General features: G+C 47.5%; 1 protein-coding gene across 2 annotated transcripts in view; it reads right to left on the reverse strand.

Annotated features, from left to right (window-relative positions):
• The window catches only part of VCL (vinculin), a 61,135-nt gene that overhangs the window by 524 nt on the left and 42,409 nt on the right, over positions 1 to 18,202 (reverse strand). Inside the window, exons 18-24 of one of the 2 annotated variants that reach the window (XM_085877362.1) lie at positions 17,286 to 17,380; positions 17,011 to 17,132; positions 16,384 to 16,473; positions 14,279 to 14,374; positions 6,560 to 6,856; positions 2,496 to 2,702; positions 322 to 423 (exon numbers count right to left, since the gene is read on the reverse strand). In XM_085877362.1, the coding sequence (XP_085733488.1) occupies positions 322 to 423; positions 2,496 to 2,702; positions 6,560 to 6,856; positions 14,279 to 14,374; positions 16,384 to 16,473; positions 17,011 to 17,132; positions 17,286 to 17,380 (1,009 nt within the window). The remainder of the gene's footprint in view (positions 1 to 321; positions 424 to 2,495; positions 2,703 to 6,559; positions 6,857 to 14,278; positions 14,375 to 16,383; positions 16,474 to 17,010; positions 17,133 to 17,285; positions 17,381 to 18,202) is intronic. The other variant, XM_085877363.1, reaches the window with a different exon arrangement.

The raw sequence follows: 18,202 nt of genomic DNA on the forward strand, positions 1-18,202 counted from the left end.
ACATGGAATTGAGCATAAAGGTTCTTGCATTGGGTATGCAAAACATTTTTTTTTGTGTTTTGGAAAATCATCAAACAGCAACAGGTGAACACTTAAATAAATTGCAATTAACTGGAGCTAGTGAAAGTTGAAGATAAAAATAGAATGTGGATGGAAGTATACACAAACAGCACAAAGCTTGGAGAAGGTCCTGTCGTGACCATGACCTTTAAAACCCAAACTATCAAACGGGACATCCCACCTTGGCTGACGAGATAAGTACGCAGCCTGAAATCATATGCTCGAGAATGGGAATCCCATCCAAATCGATTTCCTGCTCACCTGCTCAGACTCCTCACTGCTGATGTTTCTGCCCAACATGGTTGCTTTCACAGTCGAGAGGATCTTCAGTTGTGTACTGATGGTTGGAATACGCTCACAGACCTGTCCACAGACCACCAAGTTGGATCATTCATCAAAAAAAAAAATGACCGTTTTTACAGCCATTTTTCCCTGCTGTGCAGGGGTTTGGCTTTTCATTGAGGCAATGTTTTATGGCCGGATGCCCTTCCTGACGCCAACCCCGGTCGCCTCTTACGACACACAGGGATATGGTACACCTATTGTAACCGGGGCATACACCGGGACCAGTACACTGGCACTCATTTCGCCGACCTCGGAAGGATGACAGGCTGAGTCAACCCCCTGGTGTTAATTCAGCAGCCAACAGGGCTTGAACTCAGGACCCTGGGATCCCAAGCCACCATCCTAACCACTAAGCCAACACCAGGCTTCGGATCATTCATCCTTGGTTAAAATAAAAAAATTGACAAATACGGTACATTTAAAGAGCCACTTGCTACCATGAGCTCGATTATTCATCCCATCAATGGTGAATGCAGACCTGAAGATGTCCTCTCCCTCAAGCTGTTGGAGGTGGTTGCCCAACTACTTAAACTCTGCTGTGCTCTTTCTCATGGGATTTCACTCCTTGTGTTTCATGCCCCATACGCGAATCCACTTTCCTTCAAATCTGACATCATCGTTACCGTGCTAACGTCAGGACATCGGTCTTTGCCTGAGAAACCGACCATCGAAACTAGTGGGACAAGCTTGCGTATCACATCATCTAATGCAATGTAGAAGGCCATCAGGTACAATATCCCAGCCACCTTTCGGCCTTGGCTGGACCGTGCGTGTACGTGTGGCCACAGAGATCAAAGCATCTCGTCCCTTTTATTTTGAATGACAGTTGCAACAGGGATAATTTGTGTCGAACACTTCAGCTGCTATGCTGGGTGTAGTGGTGTGCGCCTGCAATCCGGCGACTCGCAGACTGGGGTTGGGGGATTGCTTGAGGACAGGAGCCCTGTGTTGTGCTGTGCTAATGGACAGTACAAAGCAGCCAGCTGATGTGGCAGCACCCAACCCTGCTTGTCAGATCAGATCAGTGGCTTGCTTTGGGTATTATGTAAAACCTGGACTAACCTGTTCATAGTTGAGTATTGGTGACTAAACTGGCTCCCCCACCAGGTCCCCCTGGTGTGGAGGGTGTATGGACAACCAGCAGGCTTAAATACAAAACCTGCCAAAGGAGGGAGGAGCTCCTTGTGAGGCAACAGTTATCCTATCCGGTGCCAACTGTGTCTGGATGTCCAATGGCAGTTGGTTACCTTCCCTAGGAAGTTGGTGGCAGCGTTTGCACTCTGGCCACTACAAAACGCACTGTAGTGTGTCGGGGTGGTGCTGAAGTGTTGATTACCAGTTGGTGGTTTCCTCAGGTTAACCTGAGGTGATCCGTTTGGGTGGGTGCCTGGAATATCCTATCCCTAAAAGATGTGGATGGGCCAGATCAGCAGAAAGTGGATGCAGTGACACACACACACATGGGAGCATGCACCAGTGTAATTGAGCTGTATGGTTTAGATTTCTCAAAAAGTAATTAAACATCGATCTGAGATGTCGTTCAGTCTTTTAGGCGCTTCCATGTGCAATTCCTGAATGTTTTGTCAAACTGCTTCTTTCTTGCAAAATATTTTTTGGTAATTTAATGGCGATTGTTCTTTCTTTAATCACAGATGCTGTAATTATACCAGTTTTTTGGGGGGGGGGGGGGCACAAGGCCACAACAAAAAAGCCAGAATGAAACTGAAGGAGATACTCACAACCGAGATTGCCTGGAGACTACCATTGTGCCTGTCAGTTATGAATGATAGTCTAGGTAAGTCTAAAATATCAATTTAGTTTACAATAGCAGACCCAACCTAAATTGACATGGAAAACCAAAACATTTGGCTTATCATGACTGATTCTCCTTAATGAGAAATTCCAAATACTGAGCAATCACAAATCCATTTAATTTACCTTTTCCTCGTCCATGCAAAATTCCTCACATTTCCCCTCAAAAAAACAACCCATGATGTGAGGACCCACGTGCATCAAGGAATAACAGGGAATTAGTTTAGTCATAAAAATATTAAAGTGTTAAAAAAAAAGGCCAAAGGTCACAGGTGTACCTGCAGCAGGTTGGTTCTGATTCGTTTGTCCGTGCATTGCTTCGCCACCTCCTTGGCGAGGGAAGTAACCTCGTCAGAGGACCGTGCAATTTGCTTTGCACACTCTATGAGGGCGCGCTTGTTGCCACCAGCATCACCACGCACTAACCGGGACATCTCCGCCATCAGCAACGCCATGCGCTTCGCCGCTGCGATGATATCATTTCCCTGTGGCAGGCAGACGAGAGAAACGATGGTGGAGGTTTGACATGAAGGATGGGAGAAAGAGTGGCCCAGGACATCTCGTAGAGAGGGGCAAGCAACAGAGAAGAGGTCATTCCTAAATTCCGTGCGTGTTCTCTACTTTCTCACGGCACTGCAAACCCAGGACACTCGCTGTTCGCAGTCTTTGTAGAAAGGCCCAACATTCGAACGGGCACTGCTAGCAGATTTCCTTCCAAGAGCAATTTGCAAAACCATTCCACATTCCACATGCCATGCATCCTGCAGTATTGCCATTCCACAGAAGTCCCAGTGACATTTTCCATGCAGTTTGGACAGAACTGGACCAGCATGAAGCAGAAACTGTAGCCAAAAGCCATTAAGTGTAAATGAGAGGAAAGACAGAGGGTAGAGGAATAGTCCATGGGCCCAAACCTAAGATTTGGATTGTTGGTACAATCTGGGGAAACTAAATGTATATAATTTCTGAAAAATTAATCAACTTTCATTTTAGACTTGTTGCCAGATTATTTTCTGCAAAAATGCATATATATATATATATATATATATATATATATATATATATATATATATATATATATATATATATATATATATATCCACAGAACATTGGCAAATTATAACAGCTAAAATGGCAACTTTTATAGTGACAGGATTTCCTGTGCATTAATCCTTGATCTGTCTGACTCATCAGATGCAAGTCGACTCAACCTGTCAATCAAAAGCTTTTATTCCCATTATCTTACATTCAACACAATCTTTTTCTTTCTTCTTCTTCTTCTTCTTCTTCTTCTTCTTCTTCTTCTTCTTCTTCAAATTCTACTGCATCCACTGCAAGCAAAACATGTTCACTCACATTGCCCTCAGCTCGCTTTTCACACGATTTTCAGACATTCACTTCATTAGAGTCCAATTTTTGTGCAGGTCACTTATGGATGAGGATGTGTACAAGACAGCAGTTCCAGAACTGTCTCAAGAGCTGGAAGTCAATTCTTCCAATCAATCAGAGGTTCACATTCATCATTTGTGATCGTTCACCCTTGCCTGCTTGGGTTAGGTGTATGGGGTGAGGAGCAACAGAAGTCTGCAAAGGCTGTCGCTGGAGACACAGGGAATGCTGGTATTCCTCAAGTGATTTGGCTTTTTTCCCTGTTGTGGTGATGGAGTTAGTATACCTGAACATGGGCGCAAACATTCCCTCCGAATATTTGGTAATTGGCTAGACAAGAAGAATGTTCCGTTGGGAGGTTATTGGCATGGTGGAAGTTGCTGGGATTCTGTCTGTCTGTCTGTCTGTCTGTCTGTCTGTCTGTCTGTCTGTCTGTCTGTCTGTCTGTCTGTCTGTCTGTCTGTCTGTCTGTCTCTCTCTCGCCCAGAAATGCATTTCATTCACATCGGTTATAATGCAAATGCAATATTCATTTACATTGGTTATCCGCTTGGAGCCGCAGACGAGATAAATACGGGTTCCCTTCCAAGGATCTTCAACACAGGAGGCCATTTGTCCTGCCAAGCCTGCACTTTGGTTGCCAACCTTCTGTTGTTTATCCATGCTCTATGCTTTTTAAAATGCTGTGCGTCAAGCAAGGAAGCAGCATGTCCCATTTTAAAAGTATTTGGTTGGACTCGGTTGGCGTTGGAACCGCCGACCTCCCAGACTCAGAGTGGACGCTGCAACCATTACACAACCAAGTATGCCATGTGAAGAGTTATGGAGAAACTTGCAACTAAATATTGACCCCCCCAAGTTAACAATGCATTTTCTCTTGGATCATCCTTAATGATTTTCAGTGCATATAGTTTACTATGACCAGCAAAAGCACTGGACATCGTTGCATCCAGGCAATGCAGTGCCCAAGAGCTAATGAGGGTTTTTGGGTCAACGTATCTCGTTTTTGGTTCATGTTCTGTGTTTTTGAAACAGAGGGACAGATATCTCATTGCAGCAAGCATAACTTCACAAGTTCACATCAGTATCCTCACAAATGATGACTCCTCATTTATAACCATCAATGGTGTCAGCTTCTTCATCGACGCATTATAAACCTGGAAATGCTTCCTCGCTCATTTCGGTGACATAGCAGCATTACTCTCAATCTGTAAGGAAGAGTACCTTTTCCACTCGGTCTGCAGGAATAGTACGAGAAAGTGGAAAATCACGTGACGTTCTTCGGAGAATGATACATAACATGGTGCAAACTGTATGTCGTGGAAAAAAAAAAGTGTACAAATTGTGTGAACGGTTTTAAAAAAGGACTCGAGAGGGTGCAACGAACCGCTTGTGTGACCAATCTACTGCCCCAGCGGACAATGTGATCAAGACTGCCAGACTGAAATGAGAGGAGGATTGGTGTCGTGCATCTTGAGACACAGCTGCCATTATGGAAGTGTCTTGCAGTATAGTACACTCTGAAATCCACAAACGTTTGAAGTTCCGCACAGGATGTGCCACGTCGGTGCCAAAACTGCTCACTGATGAACATGGACACATTTGCAAATATGCCAGTCTTCTCTATCCGTTGAAGCTGACTAATTTTTGTTGTGCATCACCACAACGAACCCGAGAGGAAATGGGCAATCGTGCAATGGAGCCACCCATTGTCACCAACACAAAAAGGTTCAAGTCATGTCCAAGTGTAAGAAAAGTGATGACGACAACAATATTCTGGGACCAGAATGGGTGTTCTTGTCACACACTTCATTGTGTCATCATGAAACAGTTACAAGTGAAACATATTCTGCAATTTGCCAAACAACATTGAAACCAGCGATATGCACAAAGCGTCCTTGGGCAACACCGCTGGTGTCATTCTGCAACAAGCCAACAGTGAGGACTACAGTGCAGTCCATTGAGGAGCATGGTTTTGAAGTTTCCCATCCATGTTACAGGACCCACCCAGATCTCACAATCAGATTTTCATCTGGTTGGCCCAATGAGGTACACCGTCGGAGGTCAGAACTTCAGTGATGACGTGGAGGTGCAGGAATCTGTCAGCAGCCAACCAACATAATTTTATTACGAGGACATCCGTACATAACCTTGTGAAGCATTGGAGGAAGTAAGTAGATGTGCAATGGTCTTCCTCACCGGTGAAGCTGATTTGGTGGGTAATTAAAATTCACTTTACTTGTCGACTTCCATTGGCTGTTGCCAGCGAGTGAGCATTTTAATAAATTGGATTTTTGTTGCAGAATTGATATACCAGTAATTAAAAGGTAATATGCCACATGAAAAAATCAGAGCATGGTCCGCTTCCAAACTTGATGTAGCAAATTTGCTACAAAGGGTATTGGAAAGGTAGACTGTGCATTAGAAAAGAATCAACTACAAATTACGGGCACTTATGTTTTACGAGTAAAATTTGGCGAAATACTACCCTTTTAAAGAAGGTCTATCTTATTAGAATTCAACAATGAGGGTTTCAGTACCATAAATATATCCTCAAATTTAGTCCCCCAGCTGATACGTGTAACCTATAAACGGCCCATGGACTAGAAGGGGGTTGGAAGGAAGAAACCAGAATGGCACAGTTCAGGTGAAAGTGGAGAGACTGGGTGAGCGGTCAGCAAAAATGTGGTGGGGGTGGAATGGGGTCGGTAATGATGTGGTGGGGGTGAGGACGAAGAGGCGGGGAGTGGGGGTGAGAATGAAGAGGCAGGGAGTGGGGGGTGAAGTTGGCTGGAGAAGCATGTGGTGGTAGTGGGGGGGGGGTGGGGACAGCGCAGCTGAAGAGAAAAGCAGCTGGATGCAACAGGATGCAGACAGACAGGAATCTGGGGACTTGATTAGAATTAGTAGCCTTTCTTCTCCACTCTTTTTCCATTCTCCTTCTCTTCCCCACCTTGCTACTCCATTGATGTGCCTCCTTGTGTAGAGACTGTGCTGCCTCGAGTAAGGCTACATGCACCGGCTCAGTGTGCCGCGGCTCGAGACGTCCAATCTCATATCGCTCCGAAAGAGAGGCGAGCAGTGGGGGAGAAGGGGGGCTAGGAAGCAGTGGCGACGGAGTTGGAGGCAAAGGTGAGGGGCTGCAAAATGGGGCATAGACCCCAAATTTCATTTCTTCGTCAGGTAAAGGTGGTGTTGGAAATGGGGGAGAAGGAGTCAGGAGAGGAGGAGAAGGCGTTGGTGGTTGGGGCTGTCAGAAGATGGTGAAGGGTGACGAGTAAATGGAGGGTGGGATGGTTGGGGTGGGGGAGAGGAGGGGAGGAGCAGGGTGAAAGAAAAACAATATGTTGGTGAAATAAGGGCAATAGTGTAATGGATGGATGAGCAGGGCAGATTGAGTGAGACAAATTATGTGTTAGACATTATTGTAATGATCAATTCAGTGGGACTTCACAGGTGATGAAAAAGAGGAGCATTCGAGATAGAACAAAGAAATATATAAATAAATAAATAAATAAGAGAAAGGTGTTAGGTATAAATGATAGAAAGAGAAAAAAAAAGAACAGGCAGTTAAGGATTTGATGACGTCACATCTCAAATTGCTGTCCTTTTTCATTCCAAATCAGTCACACATCCGCTCCCCTTAGGACTTTCATCCTCTATCTTTTCACCTCACATCTACAGCTATTCACGTTGAGATCACCCACAATTTTTGGAAACTTCTCTCTGGCATTTTAAATCGCCACAGCCAGGCTTCAGTCCCATGCCCAATGTCCTGCTCGGCGCAACGCAACTCGCAATGAAACATCGACAGCCGTCCAAACTGCCCTCAAAACCGACGTTGCGCTGTTGCGAATCTGGAAGCTTACTGCACTCAACATTCAGGTCCCTATAGAACAGTTATATCGGTAAGTGTGTGTTTATAGTTGGGGCCCCCTACCTGTGTCTAACGGGAATTACATGTGTGCGCTGCGGAGATTCGTTTACAACAAACCTCCTTCACTGCACTTCACACACCGAAGCCATCGCCCACATGCGTTCGGCCACGTACGTGGGCGGAGATTTCCATCGCCTCAGATCGAGACTCCGCCCCTGAAGGCAGGGGCCTGCCCCTTGTCCAATCAGGCCACAGAGGGTGGCTTTCCCACGACACGCCGGCCAATGAGGGTTCAGATGGCCACAGAGTTCGACTTTCCCACGACACGCCAGCCGCCTCAGAGGGCGATTTTTCTCACCCCGGACAAGAGGGGAATATAAGAAATGCCAGGCTGAGTAGTGGTGGTGGTAAAAGGGTCGTGGTCGTCATCATCATCGTGTTGCGGGTTAGAGTCCCGCCGAGCTGGATCATCGTCACCTCTGATCTCCTTGGTCTTGGTTGATTGGTGCGTGGCCGGTTGGAGAACGTGATACCTGGTGCTTGGAGCGGCATCGTGTTGCGGGTTCGAGTCCCGCCGAGCTGGTTCGTCGAAGACCACACGAGGTGGACAGGTCCAAGCACAGGCTCTGGTCTCCAGCTCACCTGTCCTCGAGCTGGAGGCTTTCAATAAAGACCCGACGGGTCCATGTCTGTGTGTGGGCCCGTCTTTAAGTAGCAACTGGATAAGTGCTTTTGCTTGTACATTGACTGCATTTCTTATAGTCGGATAACTCTGCTCTTTGTGTGTTTCCTTCCCTCTTCTTCTTCTTCTTTCGGCTGCTCCCATTCGGGGTTGCCACAGCGGATCATCCGTATGATCTGCATACTGACTTGTGTGTGTGTGTGTTTCCTTCCCTCCATTATAAATAAATCCCCTGTTAAATGTTTCAGCTCGTTTTTGTGTTTCTTTCATTGGTTTAGTATGGTGCGTGTTGAGAAGTAGCGAGGGTAAATTGTGCATTTGGACCGACTGACCTCGATAACCATCCGCTCGGGTTACGCACGGTTCGAGCACGCCACTGGCTCGTTCCGCTCGAGCTCCGCCGAGGGTGAATTTCCCCGGTTGTTTGCACGACGTGGGTATTTAGGTATATTGAAATTGGCAATCGACCCTATCCCACGCGGTCGACCTATTGGCGATCTTCGGTCCGATAAGGGACCCGTCGGCTCCAGAGTTATGCGGGGTGACGACCTATAAATTCCGGGTGTTCGGTGGAGCCAACTCGACTGCTCCATCTCGCGGTCGTGCTCGCCACCGAAACTCGGCTCCACAACAATTGGTGATCAGGAGTGCGATTCCGCCCCTCCACCTCCAGAGAGAAATTCACGGGATTCGGACCAGGGGTGCAGCAAACCCCCCCCCCCCCTGTTCCCCCAAATTGCGAGCGATATTAAATTTTATTCTCAACACGCAAAATGGCAAACCAAGATGGGCTGAAGCAGGTGGGTAGTGGTGTAGGTTTAGAGGAATCCATGGTCCAGAACACCGCCATGCAGGTTGACCATCCCCCACAACCGGACCCAGAGGTCGTAGTGGGGGCGGTTGCGCAAGAGCGCCCCATCCGTCAAATCCCCCCCCCCCCGGTCCCCAGCGAAACCGCGACCGATCATGGCAAATTGGCTGCCACAGGGTCGTTTGACATGAGACAGATGTTGGAGGCATTGATGTGGAAAATGGACGCGAATGCGCGCCGTATGGAAAGCATGGAAAACCGACTGAGAGGTGATATGCAAACGCAGCGAGAGGAAATGCAGAGCATGGGGTTGAATCTGCAGGCGGGCATAAAAGGCATAATGGCGGCACCACGTGGCGGAGCGACTGAACCGACGAGGGGGAGTGTGGAGGTTTGTTGGCCCGCGATGGAGACAGGTGAGGTCAGGATGACGAGAGACGCCACCACAAGTGATGGGGAGACATGTAGAACGAGACACGAGGGGACGACGGCAAAATTAAAAGAGGTGGCGGAGACGGAGAAATTAACAGAGACAAAAGGGATGAGGGAAAAATTAGTAGAGACACGAGAGGAGTCAAATAAAGAGGGAGACGCAGGAAGCAAAAGAGGGGGACGAATTAAATAAAGTAAAAGATGAGCACACACAGGTAGGGATAGTGAGGGACAATGGGATCGAGCTGGTGGAATGTATTGAGACCCGATGCAAGAGGCAGGATGGCCTCCTTAAGGAACAGAGGGAGAAAATACGCTCTCTCGAAGCAGATCACAATGAGGTGAGTCCGGTTGGGCCGAACGAGGTTGAGCGAATGGGTGATGTAAACGGGTACATGCGGAGCTTGGGGGGTATGGAAACCCCGGGATTTCTTGAGTCGACACAATTCCCCAGTGTGTTTGTCCCGGAGTGCGTGGTAAAGTGTACGAGTGGTGCGAGTGTGTTGAAATGTGTGCAGAATGCGAGTGTCATGGCGTGCGTGAGTGCGTGCATGAAAATGGACGACGGAGCGATCCAGACGGGAGACACGAATGGCGAGCCTGGAGGGCCGCAAAGGGTTAATTTGGCTTCCACACCGGGTTCGTGCGACAGCTCGTAAGAGGTCCATGGCGCGTTTTGCGCACGGCCTGCTCGCGCACATCTGCGCGATCGCGATCCGGCGCGAGAACGTTCCACGTTGGATACAAGCCGGCCATGTGGACGGCGAAAATGCAGGCGAGTGTTGGATGAATTTGGAACAGACGGGTCCAAATGCGAGCGCGTGTGCGAAGCTCCACGTGCTGCATGCCGCGTGTTCTGTTCGCGGAACGCGTGGAGCGGGTTTCCGGGATGATACGCTAGTGCTGGCCTGCATGGGAAACCACGCAGGTTTGGTGCACGGGTGATGTCATCAGCACGGACCTCTCGGCGCGAGTTACGGGCGAACAGCGCACGTTGGCTCGCGTGGAGAATCCCTCGAAAGTGAGCGCTGTTTGTGATGCGCAGGGCAATGACAAGGCTGCACTTATCGCCCGATGGAAGGGACGAACGGGGCAAGCTGTCGACCGCCGCCTTGGCGGTGCAAAAAGAAAGCCTCGCCCTGAGTACACAGCCCGGTGTTTGGGCAAAGGAAGCATAAGTTAGTGGGATGGGTTTAGCTTCGATAGACCGGCCCCATGGGGGCATGAGCTGTCCTCCATGGGGCCCGTGGACTTGTTAGAGGAATGCTAGGTTAGATTTAGAAAATGGATTTTTGGAGACATGGACAGACAAGAATGTGTGGTGGGGACGTAGATTAGCTACGTCGAGTTAAATGGAACGTGCATTAGTATAAGGGACGACGAGGGACCACGAGTTAGTTAGGGGAACATAGGTAGAGTGTGAAGTGGATTGAGAAATGGAAAATATGTGATAAATGAGTATGGGTCAGCAGGCCCGAGTGAGTGAGTGGAGTGAATGTGGAATGCATGGTGCGAATTAATGAGTGGGGGGAGGAGTGAAACCCACCCAAGTGACCCTGGGGTCAGTGTAATGTTAGTTAGTGGGTTAGTTAAATTTACCAAAAGGAGGTTGTTTTGTTGTTGGTGTCGAGAGAAGGCACGAAACCCATTTGGAGGGGTGCAGGTGTCCATGGACCGGCTGGGAGCGTGGCTGTTGAAAGGTGAGTATCGAGTAGAGGGCACCCCGGGCACCGGACAGTCGGCCAGAGCAGGCCAAGGGTCCAAAGGACCGGGATAGTGTTGTGGCCACGGGCGACCCTCGGAAAGGGACCCGAAGTGCCAAAATGCCACGTGGGCATCGGAGGGGGGCAATGCCAGAGAGGACAACCCCCCGCTTTCATGAGGAGCGGATAGGCTCGGAGACAGCATCAGGGCCCGGGGTGCCGTAGTTAGAGTCCGGCAGGAGGGAAATCCCTGCCAAGTGAGCCACGCTGCCCAGCCATGAAATTGTGCAAGGGCACGAGTGAAAATTTGTGAGCAGGGCCCAAATTAATAATGCACACCAACACAGGCGATGGGAATCATGGTTTCTAGAACCGATAGTTTAAAGTGACAGGCGTGTGGAAAAGCCCCGGGGTGGTTTAAAGTTAATAAATGCTGGGATAGTTAGGAGATGTACCCCTTCGCACCATCCATCCCTTCACTTCTCCGTAGGCCGCTGGACCCACCTTGGAAAGATGGCTGAAATCTGTAGAAGGCCATTCTGAGGCTTTCTTGGGCCTCGAGACAGGACACTAGTCTCTTCCTTCTTCCCCTCCAAAAAGGAATGTCAGGGTTGGGAGTAGACGGAGAGGATAGGTTAGCCGGACAAAGTCAATAGGAGGGTTAGGGGACAAGCAATTGTAAAGGAAAAATAAAATAAAAACGGGCTAAATTTTGTTGTTTTCTTGTTACAAATTAAGGGAGTGGGTATGGACAGAGACAACCAAAGGCGGAAGGTTGGGGGGAGACAATAGGGGAGGTCCGAGCCCGTTTTTGGAGCGGCCGGCACCACAGCACTCCCTCCACACAACCTCCCGGAACGAGACCAGAGGCCGGCCAGCTTCACATGCCGGCCTGTTGTGCTACAGTTGCCTGGTCCGCATTGCCTTGTCTTGCCTGATTTACCTGCCTTTGCCATGACCCCATGCCTGCTACCTTTCTTTGCATTGCCCCTGTGTTCACCATCCATCCATGTGCGCCAGGACCATCGCTTAGTGTGTTTTGCAAGGACTGCCCTGCAGGCAGCCACACAATGAGGACTGCATTGTGCAGCCCGTGCGCCCATCTCTTTTTGTGTTCATCTGCAATGACTTTCTTTTTTTTCTTCACAGATCACAGGTCCTGGGCCATGGTTATTGAGAGTAGTTAAGTTGTAAATAAGTTTAAACCACCTGTTGTCTGTCATAGCGCCGGCAATTTTAGTTAAGTCGTCTGTGTGAGTTAGTTAGTTACGCAGCACACTAGGTTATTTATTTTTGGGACATGTATAAAAAAATGTCACACTCAGGGATTCACAGGTAAATCGTACTAGGGGAGAACTTACACATGCTGGTCACATGAAAATTTTACTCTGGGACAAGTCTGTAAAAAGGGGAGGGGGTAGTGTTGCGAATATGGAAGCTTACTGCACTCAACATTCAGGTCCCTTGAGAACAGTTATATTGGTGTGTGTTTATAGTTAGGGCCCCCCACCTGTGTCTAACGGGAATTACATGTGTGTGCTGCGGAGATTAGTTTACAACAAACCTTCACTGCACTTCACACCGACGCCATCGTCCACGTGCATTCGGCCACGTACGTGGGCGGAGATTTCCATCGCCTCAGATCGAGACTCTGCCCAGCAAGGCAGGGGCATGCCCCTTGTCCAATCAGGCCACAGAGGGTGGCTTTCCCACAAAACGCTGGCCAGTGAGGGTTGACATGGCCACAGAGGGTGGCTTTCCCACGACACGCCGGCCAATGAGGGTTGAGATGGCCACAGACTTCGACTTTCCCACGACACGCTGGTGAATGAAGGTGGAGGCCGCCTCAGAGGGCGATTTTCTCACCCCGGAAAAGAGGGGAATATAAGAAATGCCAGGCTGGCTAATGGTGGTGGTAAAAGGGTCGTGGTCGTCGTCGTGGTGGTCATCATCATCGTGTTGTGGGTTCGAGTCCCGCCGAGCTGGATCATCATCGCCTCTGATCTCCTTGGCCTTGGTTGATTGGTGCGTGGCCTGTTGGAGAGCGTGGTACATGGTGGTTGGAGCGGAATCGTGTTGCGGGTTCGAGTCCCGCCGAGCCGGATCATCGAAGGCCACACGAGGTGGACAGGTCACAGGTCCAAGCACAGGCTCTGGTCTCGAGCTCACCTGTCCTCGAGCTGGAGGCCTTCAATAAAGACCCGATGGGTCCATTTCTGTGTGTGCGTGTCTGTGTGTGGGCCCGTCTTTAAGTAGCAACTGGATAAGTGATTTTGCTTGTACATTGACTGCATTTCTTATAGTCGGATAACTCTGCTCTTTGTGTGTTCCCTCCCCCCCCCCCCCATTATAAATAAATCCCCTGTTAAATATTTCAGCTCGTTTTTGTGTCTCTTTCATTGGTTTAGCATGGTGCGTGTTGAGAAGTAGTGAGGGTAAATTGTGCATTTGGACCGACGGACCTCAGTAACCATCCGCTCGGGTTACGCACGGTTCAAGCACGCTACTGGCTCGTTCCGCTCGAGCTCGGCCGAGGGTGAATTTCCCCGGTAGTTTGGACGACGTGGGTATTTAGGTAAATTGAAATTGGCAATCGACCCTATCCCATGCGGTCGACCTATTGGCGATCTTCGGTCCGATAAGGGACCCGTCGGCTCTGGAGTTATGCGGGGTGACGACCTATAAATTCCGGGTGTTCGGTGGAGCCGACTCTACTGCTCCATCTAGCGGTTGTGCTCGCCACCGAAACTCGGCTCCACAACAGCACGTCTGAACCACTTTATCCTGAGTCACACCTCATTTACACTCATGACTGCAACTCGCAATATCGTTTTAATGCAATGTTTTTGCAACAGAGTGCAATGTTGTGGCATTTTGTTTACACAGCGGGAGTCCGAATCCTGCCGAGCAGGCGCAGTGCGTGGGGAAGCGCAGTGCAAATGTACGAGGTGCAGTGACAGCTAGAAAAGCGTAGGCCACATTGCATGTCAGGATATAGGTTTCATGGATTAAAAGTATTCAGTTTTTTTTTGAAATGTTTTATTTAACAGATTTGAGGCTTGAACATGAAGTGTGACCAAAAATAATTGATTAACGCATAGCAACCGTGAAACTGAATGCTTGAAAAAAGCAAAGTGTGAGTGCCAAGAGCAGCAAGCTGAGCGCACCTTGCTGGACCACTTGCGTGCTTCCTCGTGCAGCTGTCTCGCTGCCACCATCATACTCTGGTTCACGGCTTCGTCGGCTATAGGGTCTGGGAACACCTGCACAACCGCAACGATTGGATGAGAAAAACCATGACCAATACAATCTGCCACACACACAAGGAAACGATGCTCCCAAGAATACAAAAGACCCCCCAAAAAAACACAACACCTACAGGCCACAACACCAAAACAACAATCGTACAACATCAACTTTCTTACCAGTGGCCTGAGGTCCTGTCGTCTTTCTGTCGTCCTGTAACTGCAGGCACATAGACAGCCTTCAAGTCTTCCAGTGTCCCTGGATCTGGCAATCTCTGCTTTCTCATCTCTAACTCCACAAAGCCTTTTGTACTCACTATCATTTCTGTTCCTCATCCAGAACCATTTATACATCTGCCTCGTCTCATACCTGTACATCCTCCTTCCTTCGACCCTCCAATATTACCATTTGCATTGTAGGACAATACTCCTACAGGACTGGATTTGCTAGCAGGATGATCTCCAGGTATGCACACTCACCTCTGAGTCGTCTTGCCTGGGTTACATTCTCGGCCCATCTACAACCCGTCACCCTGGTGTTTCACAGGCAGAGCGAGGCATCAATGTGTATGCTGTCCCTCGCATGGACGTTAAACTGTGCGTCTCGTCTGCCGCCATTATTTGGTGGACGTTAAAGATCCCACATTGTGTTTTGTAAAGAGTAGATGAGTTATTGTTGGCACCATGAACAAATTACAAATTCCTGCACCCTTAACTTGGGCCCAAGCACAAGTTTACCCAGTATAATCATGTTCATCTCACATACTCGGTTGCATCATCTGCAATAATATCTTATAGATTTGCAGTCTATCGCAGTAAGACTTCCTATGGATATGGATTTTTATTTACTTGTTGTATATCGTCTATATACTGCATTTGAACAAGATTTTTAAAAAGGGTCATCCATTTGCTTCAAAAGAGGGGAGTCCGTCTTGGTTCAATTAATATTAAAATGTACCTGGATTTTGGCCACTCTATGATGTCATTTCCCTTTTTACAATATCAACCATTGTAGTGAAGTGGAAATTTTCGTGCTGAGCGACATGAAAATTTAGTGCGTTTTAAATTTAATCTCAACGGTGTGAACCACATGAAACTCCAGCAAACATTTATATCGGGAGAAGATAACTTGCAGTGTTACCAGAACGGAAGGGAAACAGGCCCTCCTTCAACCAAGTTTGTACGTTTTGGAAAACATTGAAGTCTGTCCGCTTTTGAAATTGGCTTCAAATAACGAAGCACATTTTACAATGAATTGTCGACGCTGAAGAACAGTACTGTAGCTGGGAACCACGTCGGCCTGCACGGCACGTGCTGACCAAGCGTGCTGCTTGCCCACCCACTCCGGCGAGACTGGTAACTATGCACACGTCACGAGCATCCTTTGTGCACTCTGGTACTGTAATCTCAATCTAAAAAGGTAAATATCTTCATGTGTTGTTAAATTCACGCTTCTCCGTTGTCGGGGGAGAATGTGTTAAAATTTCCACCTTTTACAGTATCTGTGATAAAAAAAAATACATAAAACACCGACGCTCGGCCAATATGCCAACTGAGCCAAATCTGGCTGAAAGAAGCAGCATCAACTAAATATTTAGATTTTAAATACTTGGAAGTGAAGGCAGTCTCAGCAGAATTACCATGTCACCGTAAGTATGTTGGTTAAAAACCCAACTGGCTCAGTAATGATCATGAAAGGAGAGGGATGATCTGTCTGGTATAGTCACCATTAAACCGTGCTCCCCATGGCCCCCCTCCCTCCAAACTGGATGGGAAAAAATAAATAAATAAAAAATACCTATCCCTCAATCACAGAGCTGTTAGGGTAAGGAAAAAACCGTTTGGGTGGGAATTAAAAAAAAACAAAACCTATCCCTCAACGACCGAATACCTATCCCTCATACATTAAAGAATGAACCCACAATCTCAACCAATCAGCATTAATGCGGTGTGATGCATCGAATGGCATCATATTCTGGCTAAAATAGTTCATAAAATAATAGGAGTCATGAAATAACTGGAATTACCTCATCCCGCTCGTCGGGTGGTGGGGGACGAGGTGGTGGTGGCTCGCTGCCTTCGGGGAGAGGAGGTTTCGGGGGAGCTGCTTCATTCAACTGCAGAGCCGGGAGGAATGACAAAAAAAATGAGTGAGATAGATATAGACAGGGACGGACGCACGCACGCACGCACACACCAAACAGATCGAGGTCATTTTGAAAAAACAAACAATCTTTTGGTCATTATATCAACTACTTTTGTTTAATAATAAAATTAATCTTTCTCTTTTAGACCAGAACATTTTTGCACATAAACAACACCAAGTTTATAATCACAAAACCATGATTAATGAGCAAGTCCACCTTGTACCTTCCGTTCCAAAACATGACAGAACAATAGAAAATGCTAAACAGATAAACAATAGGACAAAAGATCCTGAGAAATGTTTTCTGCCCAGAACGTTGACATTCCCATTGTGTGTCTAATTTTAATCTTGAAAAAAAAAAAATAATAAAGTTTTGAAATCTATAAAACACCCCGTCAGTGAAACGACACGCACAATCGAGCCTCCTGAAGGATCTCGACCAAGTATAAACCCATACGAGAAAAAGAATACATTGTTGTCCCATTTTAGAAGACAACGGAAGACTTGCACTGAGCTCCTCGAGGCTTGGTGGAGGAGGAAGGGAGGGAGCCGGAGGTTGGAAAGCAGATTTGACTTTTCCAACTGCTTCGAGGATTCCATGTCCTGCTTTCACGAATGACTGCTGGAGCTCTGGTGGGTGAGGAAATGGAGTTTATAAAAGGCCGATGAGAAGGGAAAATTGTCTTGAATGAAGAGGATTAGAAAGATGCCATTAAGGAAAAAGCAAAGCGAATCAACAGGTGATGTGTGCGAGAGGAAAAGGCCGAATCGCTCGAGCAATACCAGCATTCCCTATGTCTCCAGCGACAGCCTTTGCAGACATCACCAAAGGCGCAACTTCTCTTTCCAACGCCGTCGCTGCATCGCCAACCAAAGCCCTGCATACGCGTCATGATTACTCCTTTTAGAGACCTGTAATCCAATTACAATTACTCTCATTTGGGGGAGATTACTCTTTGGAGGTAGGGTTTGGGGTGCGAAAAAAGATCAGGAAAATAAACACGAAAAATGTCAAAAGGAGTTTGCACAAAGTGGCCAAATCTGCAGAACAATTATAATCAACATCGTTATTGCGAATTACAAGAGAATGGCACTTGGTGGAGCGCATACCTTTGCCAGGCTGAACTGTTTACATTTTGTATCGCATGGATAGGTCGGATCTGCATCCGTACATGAACCAACATCTAATCTGCTCGTTATTGTCACCTACCCAACTCATCCACCGAGTTTTGTAACAACCTATCCACAACATTTTGAAATATCGTGCTACATATCGTTTTTGGCACAATCTCTCAATGGTGAAGAATCACCGAATAATTATGGTATCCGGATTCACATCTTCACCAAAATCTAATCAATTTGTCTTCACCACACACCCAACTTATCCACCAAGTTTTGTCTGAATCCATCCATAAGTTTTTGAGATATCCTGCTCACAAACACACAGATAGACAAACACGAGTGAAAACATAACGTCCGTCAACCTTAGGTGGTGGAGGTAATTAGTGTTTCATTAATGTTGTGCGGTTTGGTGCACACGTTTCAGGTACATCCTCTTCCACATTGTGTGGGACGAAGCCTGATCCACGAGAACACATCGGGCCCAATACACTTTTGAAATGTCAAGCGATACAGTACTATATCGTTTTTGGCCCAATCTCTCAATGGTGAAGAATCGCTTTAAAAATTAAATAATTTTC

The sequence above is a fragment of the Eptatretus burgeri genome, chromosome 4 (genome assembly GCF_056783735.1).
Source record: "Eptatretus burgeri isolate ZD-2024b chromosome 4, Ebu_testis_v1, whole genome shotgun sequence".
Taxonomy (NCBI): Eukaryota; Metazoa; Chordata; class Myxini; order Myxiniformes; family Myxinidae; genus Eptatretus; species Eptatretus burgeri.